The sequence below is a fragment of the Cavia porcellus genome, unplaced genomic scaffold (assembly GCF_034190915.1).
Source record: "Cavia porcellus strain 051 isolate PalLab524CR breed Dunkin Hartley unplaced genomic scaffold, mCavPor4.1 scaffold_11, whole genome shotgun sequence".
NCBI lineage: Eukaryota > Metazoa > Chordata > Mammalia > Rodentia > Caviidae > Cavia > Cavia porcellus.
This window is the reverse complement of record NW_026947494.1, coordinates 53,721,174-53,748,766: the sequence shown is the minus strand read 5'-3', so window position 1 is coordinate 53,748,766 and position 27,593 is coordinate 53,721,174. Positions and strand designations below refer to the sequence as shown.

Here is a 27,593-nt window from a genome sequence, read left to right as displayed (position 1 = left end):
ATGGCTGCCTGAAAGAACAAAGGGCCTCTAATGGTGGCCTACAGATGTACAAGGCTTACCTGGCTGTGTGTCCCTGCTCCTGCTGGCTGCCTGCAGGAAGGAGTCGCCTGCTGGCAGCTCCCTGAGGGTGAAGGCTGATCTGCTGGTTCTCTCTGCCCACACTGGCCACCTGCAGGACATGGCCTTCTGGAGGTGGCACCTGGCAGGCAGAGGCAGATCTCCTGGTTCTCTCAGCCTGCTCGTACACAGAAGAAAGGACCTTCCAGTAGCAGTGCCTGGCAGGCAGAGGCAGATCTCTTTTTGCTGTTTCTTGTTGAAGGATCCTTTACAATTGTATTATGACCTTTGTTTCTTACACAGGTTTGAATTAAAGTCTCTTTTGTCCAACAAAATTATAGCTACTCTGCTCACTTTTGTTTTCAATTTGTACAAAATATCTTTTTCCATCAATTTACTTGCAGCGTAATGTGTGTCTCTCCCACTGAATTGAGTGTCTTATAGGCAGGATGTAGCTGGTTTTTTACAAATCTATTGAACTACTTTCTATCTTTTGGTTAGGAAATTTCATCCCTATATAGTCAAGTTTGTGATTAACTACTTGTGTTGTTTTGTCAGTTTATTATTGTTTTGTAAAATCTTTGTTCTTTTCACTTATAGTTTAGTTCACTTATAGCTTTGATCCTTTCACTTATGGTTTAGTTCTGTATTTTTCTACAGTGATGAGGTTTGATTCTTTTCCTTTTTCATTGTGTGTATATCTTACCCAGTAAGTTTTATTCTTTCATTTTCATGCTTAGCTAAATCCCATGTCTTTTTTATTCTTTCATTTGAGACAAGGTCTTGCTAGGTTTCCCAGGTTGGGCTTCAATTTGGCATCCTTCTACCTCAACCTCCTGTAGGGCTTGAATTACAGGTGTGCACCACCACATGCTACATTTTTCTTATATTTCTAATATGGTAGTCATCCTTTAGCTTCCACATTTAGCTCTTGTATAGCTGTTTATTTTAGGATCAGTTTAGTGGTGAAAATTCCCTCAGATTTTTCTTGTCAGTGAAAAAATGTACGTCTCTCATTTCTGAAGCATAACTTTGTTGGATATGTTTTGGCAGGTTTTTTTTCCTTTCAAGATTTTGAAAGTTTCTTTCAATCAAAAAATTTTGAGTTAATTCTATGTGCGACTTGACTTCTTGGGAACTTTTAAAAATTCTTTTTCTTGGAGTTTAGATAGTTTGGCTATAATATGCACCAAAGAGGTCCATCTATGGCTGAATCTACTTGGAATCTTTTTTCATTCCTGGATCTGTATGTCCATGTCTCTTTCAAGGCTTGGGAAGTTGTCAGCTATTATTTCATTAAATAGGTTCTCTATATCTTTTTCTTTCTTCTGTAACACCCATTATGTGAGTATTTCTTCACTTATTGCTATCCCATTAGTATCACAGGCTTTTCAAAGTGCTTTATATTCTCTATTACATAATGATGATAATTATGATTATATTTAATTGGATTATTCACAAGACATCTTTAATACAAAATTGTTTCTTTTGTTTTTTCTAGTCTTGTAGTGACACTTGGTAGCGTGGTTTAACTTTGACTCTGGTTGGGTACCGAGGTGTCATCACTGCTGTAACTGTCTGTTTCTCCATAGTTTACACTAAGGCATTTGGGGAGATAATAGTATGAATTTGCATTGAATATGGGCTTCCAAGATGTACAACCCCAAGAATTAGTGGGTCGTGGCCAATATCCAATTGTGACAGAGCCTCCAGAAGAGGTAACAGCACTGCAGAGGATACAGGATGTAGGAAATAGGTTCTCAGGCTTTTAATGTGTGTGTACTATTGGTGGTGGGAGCTTTCAGTGGTTGTAAGAGCAGCATGAGGGGTGTGGACCCAAGCAGCCGCAGTGCCATTTGTGGGGAGATAAATGGAAAGAACAGGCCTCAAGGGGTACTTGAGTTTCCCACATAGTATAATTGACACCCCCAATTTTGCTGAATCACCTGTTGCTTACAATACAGGACTTGGGCCCTGGGATCACATTTACACTGATAATCTTAATGTTGTTTCAGGGGAAGATGTCTTAGCTAATGTAAGCTGTTTCCATATAAGCTGAGACATACTACTTATATGTACAGCCTAAAGGAGAGGCTTAATTTAGGTCACATTTTCAGAGACTTCAGTTCATAGTTAACTGGATCCAAGGCAGAAATATCATGACAGAAGGGCACGACAAAAAAAAAAAAAAAAGATGCTTAGTTTGTGGTGGCTTGAAAACAGAGCAGGGAAACAGCACCAGAGGAAAGGGCCAGGGACCATATGTAATATCCAAAGTCATAGTTCATGACCCACACAAACACATCTAGAAATGTGCTTTACTAATCTTATAGGTAACCCTGAAACTCCACTGGCTTAATTTCCACAATTTTAAGTATCCACTCTGACATGTACATTTCCTGCATCCCTATTCTTTCTCTGGGTGCAACCCTCCCTGACCCTACAATACTTGCATTCTGCATGCCAGTAAAAACAGCATGATGTAGATGATGCCAGCATCTGCTTCCAGTAGGAACAGTAGCTAGGCTGTCTTTGGATCATGACTATAGTGGCTTCTGAGTTCCTAGTGGCTAAGAGAAATGAGCCAGTTTCCTAGGAGGCTCTGCTTCAGCAGGCAAGCCAGAAACTCTTGTCAAATAAAAGATTTATACTTTTGCTCCCTTGGGTGGATAGGGTCTTGCTGATTTGAGAGACCCTGAAAGTGTCTTTCTTGTCTCTGTATAGAGTACCTGCATTTTTGTGTTTGTTTGTTTTTGTTTTTTTTATGGAATCAACCTCTTCAGCAACCATACGAATTGGGCCTCAACTTTACTTTTGTGCCCAAATTTAAGTTTTAAAAAGTTTACGCTCTGCTTTTTGCCACCAATTTTTACTATTAAATGTGGCTAAAAACAGTCAGCAATAATCATGCTACATTTTATACAGTGGGTTGCCTTAAAATTTTCCCCACCAGATCAATTAATTCACTGCCTTTAATCTCAGTCTCTCTCAAAATATCTGAACATGGGAAAAATACGGGCCAGTTTTTTGCTAAAGTGTAGCATGCAGCTCCAAATAGAGTCCTCATTTCCAACTGAAATCTCAGAATCCTATCCTTTACTGTCCATATCAGCATTCTGAGTCTCTGAGCTACAATCAGAATTGCTCCCTGGCTCTACTTACAGTATTCTAGGACTTCTCTGGTCTAAATCCCTGAACTTTGCAAGCACCTCTTGCAAGCTGGTTCCAAAGCCTTCTAAATCACATGGTAAGATATAGTCACAGCAATGATGCTACTTCTCTAGCACTAATAATCTTTATTAGTGAGCTTTCCTATTATTGATATGCAGTACCCAATACCCACAACTTAAAGGAGGAGACATGTAATTTGGTTCATGATTGTAGACAATTCAGTCCAATATCAGTTGTCTCCAAAGCAGAAACATCTCGGTAGAAGGGTGCAGTGTAACAGAGATACATAGCTTATGGTGACTGGGAAGCAGCACAGGGAAATAACACTAGAAAAGAGTGAGCTGGGAACCATACATAGTACCTGAAGTCGTGTCTCAATGAACCTTCTGACTCCCCCAGAAGTTAGCTGTACTAATCCTACAGGTAGCATCCTAACCAATCAAGTTAACATTTAATCTTAACCATCACATCACCAATAGTGTCTGTGTATCCAAGCCACCCCTGACTTTTAAGTCTCTTTCTGGTATTTTCTTCTCCCTGGGCCCAGTGCCAGGGAGACAGAAGCCCAAGCCAAGGGTACCCTGTCTGTCACTCACCACTTCTAACCTCAGCTCAATCCTATGAGAGTCTCTCTGGTCTGTTACTCCCTCAGGGCCTGGTGCCAGGAAGATGAAAGGGTGAGTGTGGACCATCTGGTTCGTCTCACTCTGCTATCTATAGTCACCATTTCTGGCACCACCCCAACCCTACAAGTTTCAGTCTGTTCTGAAGCTCTTACGGTGTCCGTGAAAACGAGGCTGTCTTATATTATTATTGTAGACTCCAGATTATGTCCTTGTTGGTGATTCACTAGGATGGCCTAGCACTGAGGGAAGTAGTGACTGGAGTGAGTGCTGTGTGATGCTCATTTCCCTATCTAGGTCCCCTAAAAGATTATATGTATTTCACAGAATGGCTGGGTATCTGGATCTATATCAGGAAGAGAGCCCATAAAGAAGGAAATATTTTGTTGTTATTATCTCAGACCTAGCCATATTCTTTTAGGGAAACCATGTGGCTTGGCTGGCAGTGTGGGCAGTGACATCTGGGGTAGTGTTCATCACTAGCTGCTCCCTAATTTCTTCTCCCAATCATTTTATGTGTTTCACAGAATGGCACAACTTGCAGACCTGCAGTGGGAGAAGAGCTCAGGCTGGGGGCTTCACTTGTTATTCTAATTTTCCCTTCTTCTGCTTCAGCTGTTTGCTATCTCATTTAAATTGTATTCACATGGTTAGTGTCTCTACCACCTCATTAACTATACATCGACCACCTCATTAATTATACATCAGAGCTCTCTGTGAATGCTGCTTCCTCTATGCCACCAAGATCTTGCTTCATTTTCAGCTCTTAAATTTAAATTTTCAATTCATTTTGAGTCTGTTTTTGTATTCTGTGTTTACTGAACTTGTTTAATGATTTTTGTAGAGTCTTTAGGGCTTTTTATATATGTATGTTTGAAGAACAACAATTTTACTTTTAGCTTTGAAATTTGAATGGCTTTATTTCTTTTACTTAACTTTATTTCTTTTACTTGCTTACCTGCTTGGGCTAGGACTTCTAATACTATATTGAATAGAAATGGTAAGAATAGGTATCCTGTTTCCGATCTTAGAAGAAAAGCATTTCAATTTACCTCATTGTATATTGTTTGTTCTGGGCTTATTTTTTGTACTGAAATGTATACCTCCTATACCTAATGTGTTAATAAATTTTATGATGAAAGGTTGTTAAATTTTGTTTTTCCACATCTATTAAGATGACCATTTAGGTTCTGTCCCTCATTTTGTTAATATGGTATATTAAATTTATTGATTTGTATATGTTGGACTACTCTTTCAACCCTGGGTGAAGCCTACTTGATTATAGTGGTCAGCAAAGTTGCTGCATATTGTTCCAATTTTAAATTTGTTAAGACTTGTTTTGTGGCTTAACATGTATGCTGGAGAATGTTTTGCGCATACTTAAAAAGATTGATTCTCTTTGATGCTGTTAGATGGAATGTCTTCTGTGTCTGTTAAGTCCATTTAGCCTACAGTATATTTAAACTCCAGTGTTTTCTTATTGATTTTTTGGTCTGCATGATCTATCCATTGTTGAAAGTGTTACATAGAAATTCCTTACTGTTAGAGTGCTATTTCTCCCCCTCAGATCTGTTAACGATTTGCTTTACATAATTTTGGATAGTCCAGTGCTAGGTGCATATATACTTACAATTGTAAATTGCAATAAATTATCATTACTGTCACTTAATAGTTACTTTCTTTGACTGTTTATAGTCTTTGACCTCAAGTCTTTTTTGTCAGATAAAAATGTAGCTCCTGATGCTATCTTTTGATTCTTTTTTATTTACATGGACTTTTTCGATCCCTCCACTTTCGGTGTTTATGTGTCTTTAAATCTGAAGTGGATCACCTGGGAGGTGATAGGATAGAATTGGGTAAAATTTTTTAGCCTATTTGACAACTCTGTCTTTTAATTGTGCAGTGCAATGTGTTTAGTAAATATTGATAGGTAAGGGCTTACTATTGTTATTTTTGTTTTTGACTGTTTCATGGATTCTTTTGTTTCTTTTTTCCCTTTCTTGCTATTTTCTGAGGCTTAATGATTTTTTAGTACTCGCATGTTTTGATTTCTGTTTATCTTTTCTTTCTAATTATCTTTTGTGTGTCTATTACAGTTTTTGTGTTGTGTTCACCATGAGGTTCACATGAGTTGTAGTTATAGCATTCTATTTTAAGCTCACAATAACTTAAATATGATCAAGTACAAAAAATTCTACACTCTTATGTTTTTGATGTCACATTTTGTAACTGTTTATTGTGTCTTCATTACCAAAATATTCCAACTTTTGTAATAGCATTTTAATATTTTGTCTTTTAGCCAGAATTACACCATTTAAATACTGCCACTGCATTAAAAATAATCTGATTTTGACTATATTCTTACCTTTACCAGTAAATTTTATAATTTCATACATATGTTACTAATTAGTATCCTTTTTTTTTTTTTTTTTTTTTGGTCTTTTTCATTTTTATCAGTACCAGGGATCAAACTCACGACCGCCTGCTTGCAAGGCAGGTGCTTATGCCGCTGAGCTAAATCCCCAGCCCCACTAATTAGTATCCTTTCATTTCAGCTTGAACATCTTCCTTTAGCATATCTTGTATGGCAAGTCTAGTGATGAACTTCATCGGCTTTTATTAGTCTGAGAAAATCTTTGTCTTTCCATTTCTAAAAGACAGCTTTATCAAGTAAAGTATTCTTGGTTGGCAGGTTTTTTGTTTTTGGTTTTTTTTTTTTTTTTTTTTTTGGCAGTGCTTTGAATCTATCATCTTCTTTCCTGGCCTGCAAGGTTTCTATAAAGAAATCTGTGGGTATACCTATAGTATTCCTTTTTCAATAAAATTCTTTTTCTTTGACTTTTGACCTTTTGATTAATGTAAAGTTTTATGAAGTCTTCTTTGGACAGTGAAAGACTCTGACCTTCATTTACCTGTATGTTCATCTTTCTCCTCAGATTTGGGAAAGTTTACAGCCATTATTTCTTTAAATGAATTTTCTTCTTTTTATCTTCTCCCTTCAAGATTCCCAGTGTGAACAACGTAGCTTTTTTGATGGTGTCCAATAAATTCTGTAGACTTTCTTCATTCCTTGTCATTCTTTTTGTTTTCTTCTAAATGACCTCTTTTTGGGTTCACAGATATTTTCTTTTACTTGATTAAATCTATGGTTAATATTCTCTGTTGCACTTTTCATTTTATGTATTGTATTCTTCAGATCCACAGTTTCTGTTTTGTTTGTGTTGTTGCCATTATTATTATTCATACCAGGAATTAAACTCAGGACCTTGCAGTTGCCAGGCAGTTGCTTATGCCACTGAGCTATATCTCCAGCACTGTTTGTATTATTTCTATCTCTTAATTAAAATTTTTACTTTCTTCATGTATTCTTTTCCTGATTTAAGTAAGTTGTCCATCTGTGCTTCCTTAAACATAATGTTTGTTCATTTGTTTTGGCTGCTAGGAATTGAACTCGGAGCCTCATATGCTCTTAAGTTCATGCTTTATGACTGAGTCAAATTATTTTTAAATTTTTTGTTAGGCCATTGTAGATCTCCATGTCTTTTGTGTTAGTTACTGGAATACTGTTTTATTCCTTTGGTTGGTATCATGTTTTCTTCTTTTTTGAAATCTTATGTTGTTGTAATCATATTTGAAGATATTCTATAACAGTGATGGTGAATCTATGGCATACATACTGTTGTGGGCATGCAGAGCCCTCTCTGTAGGCACATGAACCACATCCTCCCTAGTAGCCAAGCATTGGTAACCGTTGTTTTCTTTTTCTTTTCTTTTTTTTTTTTTTTTTGCTTTGGTCTTTTTGAGACAGGGTCTCTCTATGATGCAATCCAGGCTGGCGTTGGGCTCACTTTGTAGCCCAGGCAGGTCTCAAAACTCACAACGATCCTCCCACCTTAGCCTCCTGAGTGCTGGGATGACAGGCATGCGCCACCACGCCCAGCCGTTGTTTTCTTTAATCACATCCTGTGTATTCAGGTTTAATTGTAATATTGGCACTTTGTGATAAATAAGTGGATTTGGGGTTGCAGTTTGAGAACTCAGTCCCTAAAAGTTTCACCATCACTGATATAATGACTATCGCTTGGAGAAATACATCTTCATCAAATAGTTCATGTAAAGACTTAGCTCTTTCATACCTTTACTATGAGTGTACTTACTCCACAATTTTTATTCCTTTTGGAGAAAGAATTCTTAAGACTATTTGTCCTCTCTAGATTCCACAAAACCAGCCTAGATGTTGGGAACTTCCTGTGTTTGTTTTCCCTAAGATGATATACTAAAATGTTTAAGCTGTGTGCCTTTTTCCAGTCCTGGAAAGTTGACCAAGATGTTGGTGTTACACTTGTACTTCCTCACTACGAGATCATGCTCAGACTGTTGCTCTTAGGGAGTGAAAATTAGGCATGCAGAGTTTTTAGAGTCCGTGTGGGGCAACTTATAAGAGATTATACAGATAAAACATCCTAAGTGACTCATGGATGAATTTCCTAAGTGAGTTAACAAAGTGGTTGAGTTTCTGGTTTATTTTGTCTTCTCTCAACCTTTTCCTAAACATGTGAGCTATGTTTGTCACCTCAATTTTCTATGTGAGATGAAAAAGAAGCAGGCCTCTTGGACATATCCCATGTAACAAGGAGAGCCTGGTAACCACTCTCTATTATCTCCATTTTTGCTGTGGAGTAAATTTTTGGTTAAAGAAGGTCTGTCTTCTCACTGAGCTGTGCTTCCTTGAGGAGATGTGATACAGGTAAGGGAAGCTGTTCTTAAACTCCCTCGATGCATTTTTTCTCAGATTATTTTTTCCAGGGGTGTACTAGAACGTCTACACTGGACTCTCCAACTTTCACAAAGATTCCACTATCCATGGGTAGTTGTCAGAATCAATATGCCTGTTGTAAGCATGGTAGAGCTGCTTTTCTGCCATCTTTGATGATGTTACTCAGTAATACTTCCTTTGAAAGCATAGCAGGAAAAGCCAAACACATAATCAGTAAACATAGAAATTCATTTCTATTTCAATGATATAGTGCAGTGGGCTAAGGAATACAACCAGAAAATTTTTATATCCTTCCTATAAAATATTAACTTACATAATTAATGTAATGTTAAAGTTGAGTAAGTAAAAGTCAGGTTCTGTTTTCAAAGCCTGATACATAAAGTACTACATTAAATTCCAAAGTATTATGAGAAAAATTATATTGAATAGTAATGAAAAAATACCTGGTAAGGGTCATGCAAATTTAGAATAACTTTTTATGAGAATCTTATAAAAATGAATGCAAATAATTTGTATATAGCATCAGAAATAAATTATTGTATTTATTACTTGTTATTTCTGTGTTCACAGAAATAGGAAAATGTATCATTAACCTAATCTTAAAATTAATGACATCATATATAAAAATTGATTAAAAATTTAAGAAAACATGAATTTAGGCCAGAAGTTGTAGGGATGAATTTTGCACCATTTAAAAACCAGAAGAATTTACACTGAAAAGAATCCAGACTCTTATCTTCTCTTGAAAAAACAATAAGTAACAACACTGGGATATCTTTTTGTCAGTTTAACCTTAACGGTGATATCCTTCAGTGGATGTGTTTTTTCTAATGTATCCTCAACTCCATCACTCAGTCAGCTTTCTTCTTTTATATCCTTCACTTTCCAGCAACTTGGTTTTAAGAACTTCACTGAGGCCTAAGCATGGGATTTCATTTATCTGCTTTACTTTCTTTATTAGTAGTCCTTTTTACTTCAAGAGACATTTTGTCAGCCTAACAAGGCTGAAGTATTTTAAACTTTATGAAAGAAAGATTTTAAAGGAAATATTCATGTCATAATTTTAATAAATAATTGCATATTTATACATAACTGCTTTTTAATGTACTGGTTTCATTAAAGTAAATTTACATATTTTTACTTTCTCAATATACTATAAAAATCATGCTTTGTATTCTGGTTTTTAAATTGCTATTATTGTTACCTGTATTTTCGTTTGAAGCCTGAACTTTCTATGACAAAATGAAAATGCTTTAGTTATTATATACATTTATCACCAAATTGTACTAGACATTATTTGTTAAAGTATATATTTTATATTTTATTAATTTCATAAGTATTAAAAATTTAATGCTGTAATTTTATCTTCAATGTGCTTATCCTCTAATGATTTATCTGCATGCTAACACCAAGATAATGGAATGTGAAATGCATTAGGCAGGTAGAAATTTAGATTTATTTTACAACTATACAGCCACAGCTTAACGTAGCAGAGATTTTATATTATTTTCAGTAACATATGTAAGAAAAATTCTTGTTATGAGAGTGTCCTTAAACTTTATTTCCTTAGTTAACCTTTAGAAATGATTCTTCTACCCAGCATGATTCTTTTTGACATAAAATATTTTATACATACATAGAATAAGTACTTGAAAACTTTAAGTTTAAAATTGAAAGACAGTTTTCCTTTTGGTTACATTAACAATGAAAATAAATATGAAATTATTGAAAAAGAGGATGAAAATCACAGGTCTAGGATTATAATCAGGAAATGGCATCTATATGAATTGTAAGTTTGGTATGAATCATAAAGAATCACTGTTCATTAGGAGACCACTCTATTTTTTTCTCTTCTACTTTATTTGTTCAGGTGGAGTAAAACCTTGTGCATTAAACTGTTTGGCTGAAGGTTACAATTTCTACACCGAACGTGCCCCTGCGGTGATCGATGGGACTCAGTGCAATGCAGATTCACTGGATATCTGTATCAATGGAGAATGCAAGGTTGCACACATTGCAGTACTGTTTTGTTGGGATTTTCTGAGACCTTTGTCTTTTTCTCAAATAGTATTTAATCTATGCTTAGCTTTTTAAAAAGGCCACATTTTTTTAAAAATTCAATTTCCAGTAAAGAATGACTTATATGTAGTTAAATGACCCATTCATATTCAGTCACCCTGCAAATGTGATTTGCTCTAAAATTCTAGTTCTATTTTAGAGCCATTGACAAAATATGAAAATATTTTAGATTTTAATTTCCATTGTTTTCTGCTATTGTCATAACTTTTTTGGTTTTTGTTATGCTTTAGGAAGAAGCAAATAACTGAAAAAGAAAAAATACAAGCACTGGTTGTTTTGCTTAGTCTCATAGTTCTTGGAAGTTTCTTTCCTGTTTATTTGCCTCCAAATATATCTGATGATCTAGTTCAGGTGTGTGTGTGTGTGTGTGTGTGTGTGTGTGTGTTCAAGAATATTTTATTTTTTTGAAGAAAATGTTATTTTTTTGACAATATCCATTTTTTTCTTCTCAAATAACAAAGATATAAGTATAGATTTTAAACAGGATTATGTGACTAGTATAAGTGGCTAAAGGTGAAACTTACAAATTGAGGCACCAAAATATGTAACCAATATATATACTAAGAAACTACATTTTTATAATTAAGTGCAAAAGTAAAATTTTAGCTTCTTTAATTGCATGCCTACATCTTTTTTGTTTATAGTAATTCTATTTGGCTTGTAGAAACTGGTATTCATTTTTAAAGACTTACACAGGTGTGGATTTCACACTTAATTTTCATCACTTACAATTGAATATCCAAAAGAAAACAAGGGACAAACCATAATACTCTATGAAAACTCTTGCTGTTATAATTCTGTAGAGGGTCATAGTCATTTTTTTTTCATTCTTGAGTTTCTTGATTGAGGATGTAAGTAAGAACTCATTGCTAACAAATTATAGTATTTTAAGAATTACAGCATAATATGCAAGTGAAGCCTACATTAGAAATATAGACATACATATGCATTCCTAGGGAATCAAAATTGTTTTCTTTAAACATAGGTGTTGAGAAATATCAGCTTGGATTTACTACAAAGTGGAGGTTTCCCATTTTAATTTACCTATTTTAATTGTTACCCATTTTAATTTTCTTTACTTGAAAAACAAGTAAATAAATGAATTATCTATATTCAATTAGTTGCAGTCCAAGAATTTCTCTTTTTGACACACTGAATTTCTCTATTTTCAGCACGTAGGTTGTGATAATATTTTGGGATCTGATGCCAGGGAAGACAGATGTCGAGTCTGTGGAGGAGATGGAAGCACATGTGATGCCATCGAGGGATTCTTCAATGATTCATTGCCAAGAGGAGGTGAGCATAGAAAGAATTCTTCCTCCAGAAGAGCCAAAGCATATGATTTTCCCCTACTTTCTTATTCTTAAAAATCTTTATGTAGGTAGATAACAGTTTTTCCCAAGTTTTTTTTAGTCCTTTAAGTATTATGTATACCTAAATTAAAATATTTTGGAGAATTTTATTCTATCAATTTGACTTTTATTTAGCCCTCTTTCTTTGTTTGCTCTTTCTCTCTGTCTCTCTCTGTCTCTCTCTCTGTCTCTCTCTGTCTGTCTCTGTCTCTCTGTCTCTCTCTCTCTCTGTCTCTGTCTCTCTCTCTCTGTCTCTCTCTGTCTCTGTCTGTCTGTCTGTCTGTCTCTCTCTCTCTCCCAGTGCTGAAGATCCAACCTAGGGTCAGCCCTCTACCACTGAGCTGTACTCTTTAGAATGTGTCTGTCTGTCCATTCGTTTGTTCATGACAGTGTCTCACTGTGTTATCCAGGCTGACCTGGAACGTCTAGCAAAAGTGTTCCTTCTGCCTCAGTCTTCTGAGTACTAGAATTGTATAGTCATATACCACTCAACTTGTCATGTTTCTTTGAAGTGTAAATACCCACAGAGTATTGATTGAGGTCATGTGTTAGAAAAAAAAAGAAAGAACCAATAATATGCATGTTGAGGCTTTGAAAATATCTTAAGATAATTTTAGAGAAAAATAAGTATTTTTATCTAAAATGTATTCATGAACCCAAAGGATTACTTATCTCAATTTCATAATTTATAAAGTCAAATAAAGAATGGAAAAATTAAGGAAACTGTTATTTAAAAATGTTTTCCAAACATTTCCCAAGTGAATCAATTTATTACTGGCTGGCTTGTATTCCAGGCTACATGGAAGTGGTACAGATACCAAGAGGCTCAGTTCACATTGAAGTCAGAGAAGTTGTCATGTCAAAGAACTATATTGGTAAGTTGTTTTGCTAGTCATGAAGCAAAACACATACTATTTTGGGACAGAATACTTTTGTGTTAAAATAAAAAATTTCCAAGTTTTATAGCTACATGTAAATTGCTAAACAGAAAAATCAGTAGTATATAGCTTACTGCTCAATAAGTCAGTTATTTGATTTTGTTTAGTCATAATTTACACATAATAAAATGCATCCATTACAAGTGTTTAATTCAAAAAGTATTAACAACTGCATGTATAATATGTATACACCTTGGTTCACAAACTAGATTATTCCATGATTCTGGTTGCAAACCAAGTTGGATGAGAACCAAATCAAATTCATTTGTTAGATTCAGTGTTGACCTTATGAGGAAAGTTGATTCAGTTCAGTTCAGTCAAGTTCAGTTTGTGACCAGAATTGTTAAGAGAGTTGAGTTGTGAACCAAGGTGTGTATATATATATATATATATATACAGAGAGAGAGAGAGAGAGAGAGGGAGGGAGAGAGAGAGAGAGAGAGACAGAGACAGAGAGAGACAGAGAGAGACAGAGAGGGAGAATTGTTAAAAGAACTGAGTTTGTGAATCAAGGTGTGTATATATATATATATATATATATATATATATATATATGAGAGACAGACAGAGAGAGAGAGAGAACCAAAAAATGTATACATATACAGGAAAAGAATACTTTGTATAAACATTTTGATGTTAAATTTATTGAGACATCATGAGATTATTACAAATTACCTTTGGCACCTACAATTACAAGAGGTGCTCAAAGTGTTGACCATTAGCTTCCAGGCACTTATTAGTATGGTAAGCTGCTGCTGGAGTAACCTTGGTCCATTGAGACCACAGCACATGCATTTTCAGTTTCTTCTCTAAAGGCCATCAGTGTTGCGGGGTTTCTTGTGTGTGTAATATATGACATCCTCTGGGGTCCCCCATGTGAGGGTAACACTATCGGTTAAAAAAGTATCGTATTATTTTTCTTTCCCTGAAGTATGTATACATTTTATGACTCTCTCTCTCCTGCTTTCTCTCTCTTTCTCAACCAAAATATAGAACATTCCATTTATTCCACAATTCTTTAATTCCCTTTTGAAGTCACATTCTTCTAGCTACAGCTTTTGTCTAAGGCAAACATTGATCTATATTTTTTAACATTATATGTATTATTTTTACTTTAAAATTTTTACATAAGTGAGCTCACATGGTATAGTAGTTAGGGTGGAAAGTCAACTTGTTTGGTTTTGAGATCCCTCTAGAGGATTGGTGAAGCATACACTTTAGGGTAGGTCAAAGAAGTTTGGCTTTTTCTGTTGGGCCTCTCAACCCTTCCTCTCTGGCACAGTTCTTTTCTGCTTCCCAGCCACATTAAACTGAACATTTTTACCATGTCTTGCCTTTGAATCATGATGTTCTTAACTTGCAGCCCTTGGGTAGACTGAATCCTCTGAAAGCATGATCCAAATTAAACCTGTTCTCCTTTAATTTGTGGCTGTTGGGTAATTATGTCACAATGACAGGAAAGCTGACTAATAAAGAATATTGGTATCAAAAAAGTGAGATTGTTGCTATAAATATACCTGACAACATTGCTTAGAAGCCTTTGGAACTGGCTCATAGAAGGATTTAGAGATGTGAACTAGAAAAGCCTTGGAATTCCATGAGCAAAGCCTATTGAATGATTCTGTTCAGACCTCAGAAGGCCACAGGGCTGACAGGAATGTGGGCAGTAAAGGCCAGGCTTAGTAGACTTCAGGTAGGAACAAGGATTCATTGGCAGTTGTAATAAAGACCATGAGTGTTATGAAAATATATCTATACTTTTCTAATCTCTTAAGACTTTGCAGGAGGCTGAGATTAACAATGGTGGACAAATTGATCTGAGAGATACAATTTCAAAGGTGCCCAACATACAGGCTGTCATAAGTACTACTGGCTATTTTTAGCCAGATTTGTAATGAGAATTGGGAGCAAAAACAAAGCATAAAGATCCAAAGATCCACTAAGTGCCTGGGCTACTTAGTTCAAAGCCAGCCTGTGCTACAAGCAATTCTGTTTCAAAAACTAAATAAATAAATAAATAGATAAATAAATAAAATTGGAAACCTTACATTTCAGTCCCAGAAGAGCTGTGTGTAAAGGTGGAGCCAGTAAGTTGACCCCACTGAAAATAAACAAAGTACTTTGTAAGAAACAAGAAGAAAGACCCATGAAAGGTATCTCAGAAATCAGCAAGACACCACCTATGGCAGACTCAAGATTGCAAAATATAGATCTTTAATTTGAGAAGTGATGTCTGCTGTTCAGTAGGCTGCTAGAGAGTTGATTTGCTGGGATTCACTGTAATCAGCCACACAGACACTCAGAGGCCACTGCACCCGTGGTCTAAGAGGGATGCAGCTACTACTTGAGCTGTCAGCCAAACTTGGTATCATTCACATGGTATTGATTTTACTGGAATGCAAAAATAAGAGTTGTGGGGTTAGGAAGATTTTTACCCCAATTTCAAAGGAAATCCTGGGAGGCCAGGCAAAGAGCCCCTGAGAGGGTACTTTGTGGAGCAATGGGAATGAAGCTGAAGACCCCAGGAAGTTAGAGATGTCAGAAACATGGAATGTCTGCTGAAGAAAGTTGCAAACTGTGAGTGGAGCCCTCCCATGAGAGAGGACTTGTAGGTTGCAACTAATAAGACCATAGCCATGGAGCCATTCTAGGCTTTTGGAACTCACATTTTACCACCTTTTACCTTTGAGTGCCATCTATACAGCTAGAGAACTCATTATTTACCTTGCTGGGTTTTGGTCTTCCTTTGGTCCAATTCTTTTCTATCTACCTACTTTTGAAATGGGACTGCTTACCCTGTGCGATTGTACCCTGAGATTTTGTAAGTTGTTTTTGATTCTTCCAAAGTGGTCATGTCATTTTATATTTCTGCCGGTAATGTAAAAGAGTTTCAGTTGTTCTGCATCTTCATCAAACTAAATATTGTCAGTCTTGTTAATTATACCCATTTCAGTATCTTTTTTCATGAAAGATATAAAATATTTTCTCTATTTTTAAATTTTTGAGGTATTAATCCTTAATGTAGTCTGTACAAAAGTCTTTGTTCGATATATTTTTTGAGTATTTTCTCCTAGTTTGCTTGTTTTTAAGTGATGTCTTTAAAAAATTCAGTTTATTAAACATTTATAATTTGTATCTTCATGCTCTGTCCTAGAAACTTTGACTTTTCCAGCCTTCCAAATATTGTTTTCAGTGTTCTTATGGCTCTTGAGGCTTTAAGGGACCATCCAAATACGAGCCATAATATCAGGTTATATAGAAAGAATATTTTTAAATTATCACGTTTTTCTTTTTTCTTTTTTTTTAAATTTTATTTAAGGAGAAAAAGAAAAAAAAGCAAAGAAAGGGTACAAGTTATACAGATTTACAGAAAAAAATAAACAGTAGGAAATCACTAGGTAATGGATTACATATTGTCATCTTAGAAATAACTGTTCAAGTTACAAAATTAAAGCTTATAAAGTGGACATTCCAACAGTGAGACTGCAAACAGTTCTGTTCAATGATCCAACAAAACTCAGTAATATCATTATCTATCTTATACACTTAAATATACATGCAGTTATATCATTTACAGCACTTTCTTTTCCTCTCTTTTGTACAATGACAATTACACGTTTTGGGCTTTGTTGCTCCCATAGTTCTTATTACTTTTTTGGAAGAGAGTAGAACCAAATGTGACATAACAGAACAGAGTCAGTCAAATCAAAAGGGTGGACATAATAGATAATGTAAAAGCATAATACAAGGTGATCAACAATGGTTACCATAATGCCTCCCGCTATCTCTAATAGAATTGCCTATATCATCAGTTATAATAAAATTGAACAAAACAGTAAAGAACAAAACCAACAAAACCAAAACATTGGAGACATAACAGGTCTTCAAAAGGAGATAATAGTCAACCAGAATGGGCGTCATAATGAATCCCACTATCTTCACAGCTGTTGCCTACACTTTCGAACCTGGTACTATCAAGCAAAACAGAATAGAGGGACATCAGTCAAAACAAGATGGTGAGAGCAATACAGGGCTTTAAATCAAGATAATGGAAAGTCAAAATGGGTTACTATAATATATCCTGCTTTTTTAAATTTATTTTTCCCTTAATTAAAAGGATAAAAATAAAAAACTAAATAATAAAATGGAGATTGAGATAAAAGAGGGCATAACAGCAAAACAGTGCAGATCAAAACATAACCATTTAAGCAAAATAGTGTTTCACCACCAGATAATCCCGACATAAAAGTAGTTACCATATTGTCTCTTTCCTTGAAATCTTTGAGTATAACTTTGTATACTGTAGCATCAAATATATCAAAACAATGTAAAACCATTTAAGAGAATGACAGTATTACAGGGTATTTAGAATCAACTAACAGAAAATGAACAATGGTTTCTGTATAATCTCCTTGTCTATAAAAGTTTTTGCTTATACTATCATACATAATAAAATCCAATAAGATACAACCTGTTTAGACCAATGGAGACAGAAGAACAAAAGCTTGATGAGACTTCAAAACAAGATGATACTAAATCAATATTACCTATTAAGACGTCATTTTCTCCAAAATAGCTGTTCCGATCATCCAATCTTCTCTGCCTCATTTCTGTTGAGCTCTTTTTCTGTCATTAGTTGTCAGTTTGTCTTCTTCATTTTGTTTTCTGCTCCATTCATTGTGGCCTCTCTGCCACTATTTCTGGATTCTTTGTATTTTTCTTTTTTAGAGTATCCTGCAGTATTCTCTGTAGAGCTGAATTGGTGGTTGCATATTCCCCTAGTTCCTCTTTATCCTGGAAGCACCTTGTTTTTCCATCAATTTCCAGAGATAGTTGTGCAGGATATATCAATCTTGGCTGGAGATTATTATCTTTCAAAGCTTGAATTATTTCCCCCCACGCTCTTCGTGATTTGATGGTTTGTGCCGAGAAGTCTGTTGTAATTCTGATGGGTGTTCCCTTGTAAGTGATCTGTTTCTTGTCTCTGACGGCTTTTAATATTCTGTTCTTGTATTGGATTTCTGGAATTTTAATTATTATATGCCTGGGTGTTGCTCTGTTTGGTTTGTAGGTGGCTGGGGTCCTGTATGCTTCATACAACTGAGTATCATTACCTTTTGCTAAATTAGGAAAATTCTCCTGGATTATTTCTGTGAGTAGCTTTTGTAGTTCATTTGTTTGTGTCCCTACTTCTTCTTTTATGTTCTTAATTCTTAAGTTATAGATCCTCTTATCATCTTCTAGTCTTTGTATTATTGCTGTTTGTTTCTTTGTTATTTTTAAGAAGTTTTTCATTTCATGCTCCCATATTACAAATCTGCCCTCCAGTTCAGATAATCTGTCCTTAGTTTCTTTTAAGCTGTTATCGTTTTCGATAGCGTTTTTAGTTACCTGGTAATCTCTTTGAACCTGCTTAGTATTCTGTTTTCTCTATTTTCTCCATTAAACACTTCTCCCCTCTTTTTCTGTTCTTCCATTCCACCATCTGTTTTTTCTTGGGTGGTGCTTAGCATTTCTCTAACTATTCTGCTTATGTCTAGCTTCAGGTCATTAATAACTTCATTCCTGAACTTGTCTATGAGGCTCTGGAGATAGTGCTTTATATCTATTGGTGCTGTGTCTGCTATTGCCTCTTTCTCAGGATTGGGGGCCGAGGAGCCTTTCTTGTTGCTGTCTCTTCCCATATTCTTTGTTCCTTATATATGCAAGTGTATACAGGAGGCCCAGCTTCCTTCCCTGTCGGCCACAGTCTGATTGAATTGTGCCGCCTAGGTGTTCCTGCCCACTGCAGCATACCAGGAAGTTGCAGACCAGGCAGCCTATGCGGGGCCTGCACCTCTAGGTCAATCTACCTTCAGGCACTGGGACCTGGGTTGTGCTAGCCTACTGGGTCTCAGCCAGCAGCGTCACGTAGGCTAGGCACTGCTTACCAATCCCGCTTGAGAGGGGGATATGTGACTGAAGTCACTGCAGCGCCCTGTTCCCGCAAGTCTGCCCGGTCCCAGAATGTCCTCTGTTGGAGTCTCCTAGACCGTGGAAGAGTCCCAGTTTCTCTCACTCACCGCAGGTTGATGCATAGCACCCTGCCCATCCTGCTTTCATCTCCGTTCACTGATTCCCGTTCTCAGAGCTTTCGCATATCTGTCTCCCTGCTGAGCTGATGTAGACACAGCAGCGGTGGTGGGAAACCCAAATCGCGGCTTCCAATGGTGCGGGCTCCAGCTTTCACACTGAGGCTTTTCTGTTCCTGTTATAGCACCAGGATTGCGTTCCCAGTTGGTTTCTCTCAGCCTAGTTCGTTCTTGGTTCAGCAGAGCATATCTCCACTTGCTTATGATTCCTTAGTCTGCACCATTCCTGAATTCTAAGCTGGGTCTTTCAAAGAGCCTCCATAGCTGCTGCTATCTATCTGCCATGTTCTCCCAGAAGTCCTAAATTATCATGTTTTTCAGCACATAAAAATTATGCTTGGTATGGTGGTGCATGCTTGTTACCCCAGCACTCTGAGGGGCCAACACAGGACAATAGTAAGCCTAGCCTGGAAATTTTAAAAATTTAAGGAAACTATGTTTCAAAAAAATTTAAAAGGGCTGGGAATGTAGCCCAGTGGGAAGACTTTGGCTTCAATCCCCAGTAGTAGGGTAAAAATTTACTTATATATTTATTTTTATTTTCTTTAAATTTTTTCATCAGTGTTTCTTTTTCAGTATATAGGTCTTATACATTTTATTGAATCTATCACTATTTTAATTTCATTTTCTGATTTTTATTCTTTTTTAAAATTTTTTAAGAGAATAAAGCCAAACAAAATAAAACAGAATAAGTCCAATCAAAACAAAATAGTGAAAACAATACAGGACATCAAAGCGTGACCATAATACCTCTTGTCACCTTCAAAATAGCTGCCCATATTATCAGGCATAATAAAGTCAAACAATATAGAGCAGAATAAAGCCAATCAAAACAAAATACTCAATGCAATACAGAACTTCAAAACAAGACAATAGGAAATCAACAATGACTACCATAATGCTTCTTGTTATCTTCAAAATAGCTGCCCATGCCATCAAATATAATAAAATCAAACCAAACAAAACAGAATGAAACCAATCAAAGCAAAACAATGAAAATGATACAGTACTTTAAAACAAGATAATAGGGAATTAACAATGGCTACCACCTTCCCTTTTTAGACATTTCCTCCCCTTTCACTTTCACAGTATCTATTATACATTTTGGATTCCACTAACTCCTTCAGTTTTTATACTAGGGAGACAACATGATATTCACCCATGGGAGTTTGAACCATTTCACCAAGCGTGTGATCACAGTTTGCATCCATTTACCTACAAGAGCTTCATGATCATGCTTCTTAATAACCGAGTAGCTTTCTGTTGTATAAAATTGCTGTCTTTCTTATCCATTCATGGGCAAGATACCCCTGCTTTTTCTGGTTCCTTGTTGCAAGGAGCATTGTTTTCTCTCCTTTGACTTTCAGTGTATGAATTTCCTTTTGAGTTCATGTGTTTCTTGTATACTGCATATTAATGGATCTTGTTTCTTGATCCACTCTGCTTGTATTTCTTTTTATTGATGAATTGAGACCATCTACATTAATAGTCATAGCTAACATACACTGGTTCATCTCTTCCATGCTTTTTCTTCCATTGGCTCCCTACTTTTCCCCTCCATTCAGTTGTCTTCCCTCATCAATGATCTCACTCTGCTGCTGTTCCTGGAACTATGATCATTTTTATCTATGTCTAGAGTATCCTTCAGTACTTTGTAAGGTTGGTTAGGTGGTCATGAATTCCTTCAGTTGTTCTTTGTCATGGAGGTATCTCATTTCTCCATTAATTTTGGAAGACAGTTTTTCAATCTGGTTTGGAAGTTGTTTTCTTTCGGGACTTGAAGTACTTCACTCCAAGCTCTTCTTTAGTTGATGGTTTCGGATTGAGAAATCTGTCATGCTTCTTATGGGTTTTCCTTTATACATGATCTGTTTCTTTAACAGCCTTTAATATTCTGTTCCTGTTCTGAATTTCTAGAATCTTGATTATTATATTTCTGGGTGTGGATTTATTTTGATTATGGCTAGTTGGAGATCTGTATGGCTCACTTAACTGTATGTCAGATCCTTTTCCATACTTGAGACGTTCTCTACTATGATTTCTGTAAGTAGTCTCTTTATGTCATTTGTATTGACTTCTGCTTTTTTTGCTGACACCTATCACTCTTAAATTATTTTTTTCTTTGTATCACCTTTCAGCCATTTACTTGTTTCCTGGTTCCTTATGATTTTTAAGAGATCTTTGCTTTTGTGATCGCTAGCTGCCATCCTGTCTTCCAGGTCTGAAAGTCTATCTTCAGTATCTTTCAAACAGTTTGCCAGCTTTCAATGGAGTTTTAATTTCCTGGGTATCTCTTTGAGTCTGTTTATTCCACTTCTTCTCTATATTGTTCATTCAAAGTTTACCTCATACTCCTCTTTTTTTTAAATCAATGTCTTCTTTAGATACATTCAGCAACCCTTTTATTATGTTTGTCATTTTTCTTTTACCTGAGATATTATTCTGATCTGCTTTCTTTTATAGCCTCATGTAATAGTTTCTTTACTTCAGTCACCATCATCCCAGAAATTTCTGGTGTGCAGCTTACACTTTCTTCCATTCCGCGTTTCCTGACCTTACTCAGTTTGGGCTGGAGGCCAGAGATTGCCCTTTCCTCCTTTGTCTTGACATTTTCCTGGGTTCCTCTGGATGAGCAGATTGTGGGATCCCAGGTGCCTCCCACAGTAGCTCCCCATCCGTGGTGTAGGGATATGTATCAGGCACCTAGATTTCTCCTAACCCAGGTTCCCGGGTATGAGGGGGGCTTCTCCAGGCATTTGTGGCTTCTGCAGAGATCCATGGCTTCTCCAAGGTGTGGCTGGCTGGTTTTCCAGGCCAACACAGGCTGTAGGTTACCGGCAGGCAGTGGTGACCAACAGTTTTGTAAGGGTGGGGCAACCTGCTTCTTCTTCGCACCCATCCATGCTGGTTACCTGCAGAAGATTCCTGATGGCAGCCTGCATGGGTGTGGGGGTTGGGCTGATTTTTTCTTCTCCCCCACCTTGCTGGCTACCCAGTGGGGAGCCCTGATGGCCACTGGCATGCATTCAGAGGCTGGATTAATTTTATTCTTATTATATAATAGTCAATTGATTTCTTTTTATACTGTCCTCTTGTCCTGAGACCTCATTGTACTATTTTGTAAACCCATGGATTTTCTACATAGAATATCATGTCAACCTGGAGTAAAGCTTCATGACTTTTTTTATTGCCTTATAATAGTGTTCAGGACCTTCATTGTGATACTGAATAAAAAGCGAGGAGACTAAACATTTTTTTATTGTCTCTGATCTTAAGGGAAAAAGATTCCTTTTTCTTTAACCACTAAATGTAATGTTTTTAGCTAGAAGATTTAGACAAATGGCACTTTTTCAAGTTTGTTTTGTATTTCTAATTTTCTGAGTGCTTTACTTATGAAGGAGTGTTGAAGCTTTCTAAATTTATTGATATGATATTTAGCTAGATTATTTAGACAAATGGCATTTTATCATTTGTATTCTATTTCTAATTTTCTGAGTGTTTTACTTATGAATGTATATTGAAGTTTTCTAAATTTATCAATATGATATGTGGGTTTTTTTCCTTCTCCTTGTCCTGGCTATAGCATTATAAATGCATTTATTGGTTTTGTTTAAATCCAAACAAAGTCTAATATTCTTGGAATAAAAATGCTGTTTTTTATGATGTATTTTCATTCTTTCTCTATTCTCTGAGAGAATTTGGATAAAATTTGTATTATATAATGTATGTAGAAGTTATTGCAATTTTTTTCATTTTTTTGTTGCTAACTTGTAGTTTTTTTTTCTTGGTCATTCTAGTGAGGGGCCTCTTAATTATAGTAATCTTTTCAAAGAATAAGCCTATGGTTTAAATATTTTTCTCTATTGTTCATTTTCCATTACATTGATTCTCACTCTTCAATTGGTTTCCATTTTCATTTACTTTATGTTTAAATTGTTCTTATTTTTCTAGTTTCTAAAGCAAAAGACTGAGATTATTGATATTTTTATGCTATAAACAATTAGTTTTCATTTTAAATTTCCCTCTAAAGCCTGCTGTAATGTCACACATATTTTGATGTGTTATATTTTCATTATTACTGTTTAAATATTTTCTTTTTATCTTACCATATTATTTAATTTCTAAAATTTTAAGGGTTTCCCACATTTTTTGCCATTGAGTTCTATTTTGATTCTATTATAGGCAAAAAGATAATATGTATGATTTTATTTTATTGTCTAAGATTTATTTTGTGGTTTAGCATATACCTGAGAGAATGCTTATGCTGATGTTACTGAATTTAGTATTCTACAAATTTAGTCAATTATATTACATTGATTGGATAATTTTTGCCCAAGTCTACTATAACCTTATTTTCTGTCTTCTTGTTTAAAGAGTTACTGAAAGAATGATGTTAAAGTCTCTTAATTATAATTGTAAGTTTATTTCTCTATTATTAGTTTATAATTTTGCTTTGTTTATTCATATTGAAGGTTGTACTATCTTGATCTATTATTTTATCATTATCAAATGTCTCCTTTTATTGCTGACAATATTCTTCGACACAACTATGTTGTTTGATACTAATTTAACCACCACAACTGTCTTCTAAATGTTTACATGGTAAATCTTTTTCATCCATTTTACTTTTCACACATAAGTATCTTTGTATTTAAAATGTTTCCTGTAGACAAATATACTATGATCTTAATTTCTTAGTACATCTAACAATCTTTGCATTTTTTGACTGCAGTCTCTAGTTGAGTGGGTAGAGGGAGTCCTGCCAAACTTATTCTATAAAGGCCCAGATAGTAGATTGAGGTTTGCGGGACATATATTCTCTAGTACAACTATTCATTCTTGACACTGTAATGTAAAAGTAGATGTAGGTAACACAGAAATGAATGGGTATGACTACATTTCAGTAAATGTTTATGTACAAAAATAGATACTGGGCCAGTTTGCCAACTCCTTATTGAGATCATTCATATTTACTGTAATTATCAGTATTCAGTTTAAGTCTACCATCTTGCTATTAAATACTCTGCTTGTCCTGTGCTGTCTTCTATTTTGTTTCCTTTCATATCTTGTTTTTTCAGATTTTAATTTTTTATTAATATACATTTGCAGAAATAGTGATTATGTTCTTTGTGGAGAATATGTGCGTGTACTGAACACATCTTAATTCTTTTTTCATTCCCTCTGTTCATTTCCATCCTTTTTCCATCTCTTGGCCCCTTTCCCTTTTGCAAAAAAATCTATCTCTTTATTATATCTTTTAGATTAATCAAGTGTTTTATACTATTCTTTTGATCTCTACTATTGTCTTATTATTGCTTTTAGATTTATAAAATGTATCTCTAATTTATCACAGTATACCCTAAAATCATTTTATATCATCTTGTTTGTAATGGTAATATTTTTAAAACAATTGAATTCCGTTGCTCCCTTCCTTCCTTTGGACTACATCTGAGTACCTTCTACTACCTAATCCATATGTTATAACCCTATAGTATTTTCATTTTGTTTCAAAGAGTTGTTTATTAGACTGGAGCTTTAAATAAGAGTCTCTGTGTTTAATCTACAACAACAAAAGGTCAATTATCTTTTTAAATTTTATGAAGTAAAATTTATTTTATATTTACCATTATCTAGCATTTTTCTTTTCTTTGTATAAGTTGAGTTTCCATCTGATATAAATGTATGTATCTAAAGTTTTACAATGGACTTTAATAGTTGCTTAAAATTTATTCCTGCTCATTTAATAATTGTGGCAATTTCTGAGTATTTCTTTTGTTTGACCTTCTTTCTGGTTTGAGTCACATTTCCCCCCTCTTTTTCTTTTGCATTGGTAGCAGTTTTCTATTATGTTATGCATTGTATGTTGGTGCTGAGTGTGAATTTTGTTTTCTACCTTTAAAGAGTGTTAATTAAATTTTTGATCAATTTGGTTCTTTTGTTGCTGTGTTTTTGAGCTTTGTTTGTTGAGTCCAGGATGGCTTTTATCCTGTAGTGTGCTTACTCCTACTATGAAGTCATGATTTTTCTTAGGTGTCTAGACTGCCTTGGTATTTAAAATGCAGTGGTTCTGCTTACAGGTTCCCAATAGTTTTGGTTAGTTTGGGTTTTTGCCCGATTGTGTTGAATTTTATTGTATTCACGTACTGATAAATAGCAGAATCCCTTTCCACTGTAGTTTTTAGTCTTACAAATTCCACTTACCTCGACCTTCCCATTTATAATCTGTCTTCACAATTGAGCAAGACCGTTATGCTCTGCTTGGGTTCTCTGGTTTTACACTGAGGGAAAAGTGGCTCCAGGCACAAAGCTGGAGAGATCATAGTGAGTTCACAGACCTGCCCAATGTCTAAGAGCAGCACATTCATGTATTTTTTTGTTTTATAGATGTTTATAGTAGAAGAGAAAGTCCGGAACCTGTTATTTTAAAATGAAACTAAGTCAAAGTTTTATTTGTTTGAAGTGTAATCCTTTGAGACTGGTTTCATCTCTCCAGAAACTCCTGATGAGACATAAATGGATTCTCATTTCCTTTAAAATATTATTACATATCCCTTAAAGCTTTGTTTTTAATAAGAAATATATCCATAATGCATCTTCAGACAGAGTTCCAGTATGTTCAAGCTCTTTAAGAAGACTTCTTTATTTTCTATTTATAATTTAAGGTTTTTTTCTATTTCAGCAAGACTCCAAACAAAAATAAGATAATTTTTTCCCTTTAATAATTTTCTTTCTATGATGTCAGTTCCTCCTTATGGAATGCTTTGTAAATGCTTGGTGCTTTCCTAAATGACATTATGATACCATTAATTACGTTAGGATCTTTTCATTTAGTTGTCGAGAAAAGAGAGCATTCTAATTGAAAATCTCAAAGCAGCTGGCAGTTATTTTTATTTTTACTATTTCATCTAAAACTTAAGTAATTTTGATGTTTTAAATGAGATGGAAAGCCACTGAGCATTAAAACAAACTGTAAATTACAAGTAATAGTCAACATCAAATAATCCTTAATTTTGTTTAATATGTTCCTATCTCAAAGGGTTAGTCAAATTTGTTATTCGGAAATTAAATAAATCTCTACAACACATCTGAAAGTAAGGAAATGCAAATGTATTTGTCAGGCAGATAAGAGTGAAGGGGATGAAAATGGTCTTAAGGACCAGAAGTAAAGCTCCAGAGTCAGAGAGTCAGAAACTCTCCGTACTGTCGTGCTTTTCATTCTTTTCTGCAGCTTATTAGTCTGATCTGATAAAGTTTTTGAAGTAAGCTAGCATACTAACAAAAATTGACATGTTTATTGCTCTTTATTTATAGAAATTTTTGTATAGTAGTGCTAAAAACATTTCTTTGACCATTTACTTTTAAACTTTTAAAATATGTATTTTTTCTGTAGAGGTTTTCAAAAATTATGCAAGCATAATTTTTCTTTATTTCTTTATCTTTATTCTTTTTCTTTATTTTTTGGGGGAATGTTGGGAATTAAACCCATCATTTGTATCTGGTAGGCAAATGCTCTGTCACTGAACTGTATCTCCTATCCCTGCCTGTATAATATCTGAGTTTCTTATTATACTTAGAAAATCTTTTCATACTCTAATGTTGTGAGAAAAAAAATTCTGCCATATTTTCTTCTGGTATTTTATAATTTCACTATTTTATACTTAACTATTTATCCACCTAGCATTTATTCTTTCTCTTTTTAAAATCTTTTTTATTGATGTGAAATTCATATTACATAAAATTTAAAATGAAACAATGAAAGTGAATAAAATTCAAGTGACATTTTAGTACATTCTGAAACATTTTCAAGTAGCCCACAAGGAAGCCATCTATGCATTATCCCGGTGTTCCCTGCTCTTCCTGGCAATCACTGATCTGCTGTCTCTGGATTTTTATATATTCTGGTTATTTCTTCTAAAAAGACACATAAAATATGTGTCCTTTTCTCTCATCTACTTAGCATATTTTTGAGGCTCATCACACTATAGAATGTATCAATATTTCATTCTTTTTAGTCTGAATAATATTCTGTTGTATTGTATATACCACAATTTGTCCATTCATTCATTTATTCATTGATATATGGGTTGTTTCCATTTTTTTGACTACTGGAAATAGTACTACTATGAACATGTGTATGCTAGTATTTGAGAACTTGTTTTTTATTCTTTTGGACATCTAACTAAGAATGGAATTGTGTCTTTTTTTTTTTTTTTTTAAAGAAAGGGTCTCACTGTGTTATAGTTCAGACTAGTCTTGAACTCACTATGTAGCCCAACTTGGCCTCAACTTTGTAGTGATCCTCCTGCCTCAGCCTCCCAAATGCTGGGATTACAGATAGATGCCATTATACCCAGCTGTGATATTTAATTTTATATAAAGAATGAGATATAAATTCAGCAAATTTCCTCCCAAAGCTAGTCTTTTTGTCTTAGCCTTATTTCTTGTTATATTTCCTTTAGTAACTT

The 27,593-nt window shown here is 34.9% G+C and overlaps 1 protein-coding gene across 3 annotated transcripts in view; it reads left to right on the top strand.

Annotated features, from left to right (window-relative positions):
• Adamts6 (ADAM metallopeptidase with thrombospondin type 1 motif 6) overlaps positions 1–27,593 on the top strand; it is a 280,941-nt gene that overhangs the window by 200,884 nt on the left and 52,464 nt on the right. For all 3 annotated transcript variants that reach the window (XR_010050518.1, XM_063258246.1, XM_063258247.1), the window contains 3 exons: positions 10,499–10,632; positions 11,880–12,003; positions 12,854–12,934. Coding sequence is in view for 2 of the 3 variants with exons in the window: in XM_063258246.1 (XP_063114316.1) it covers positions 10,499–10,632; positions 11,880–12,003; positions 12,854–12,934 (339 nt within the window). In the remaining variant the exon portion in view is untranslated. The remainder of the gene's footprint in view (positions 1–10,498; positions 10,633–11,879; positions 12,004–12,853; positions 12,935–27,593) is intronic.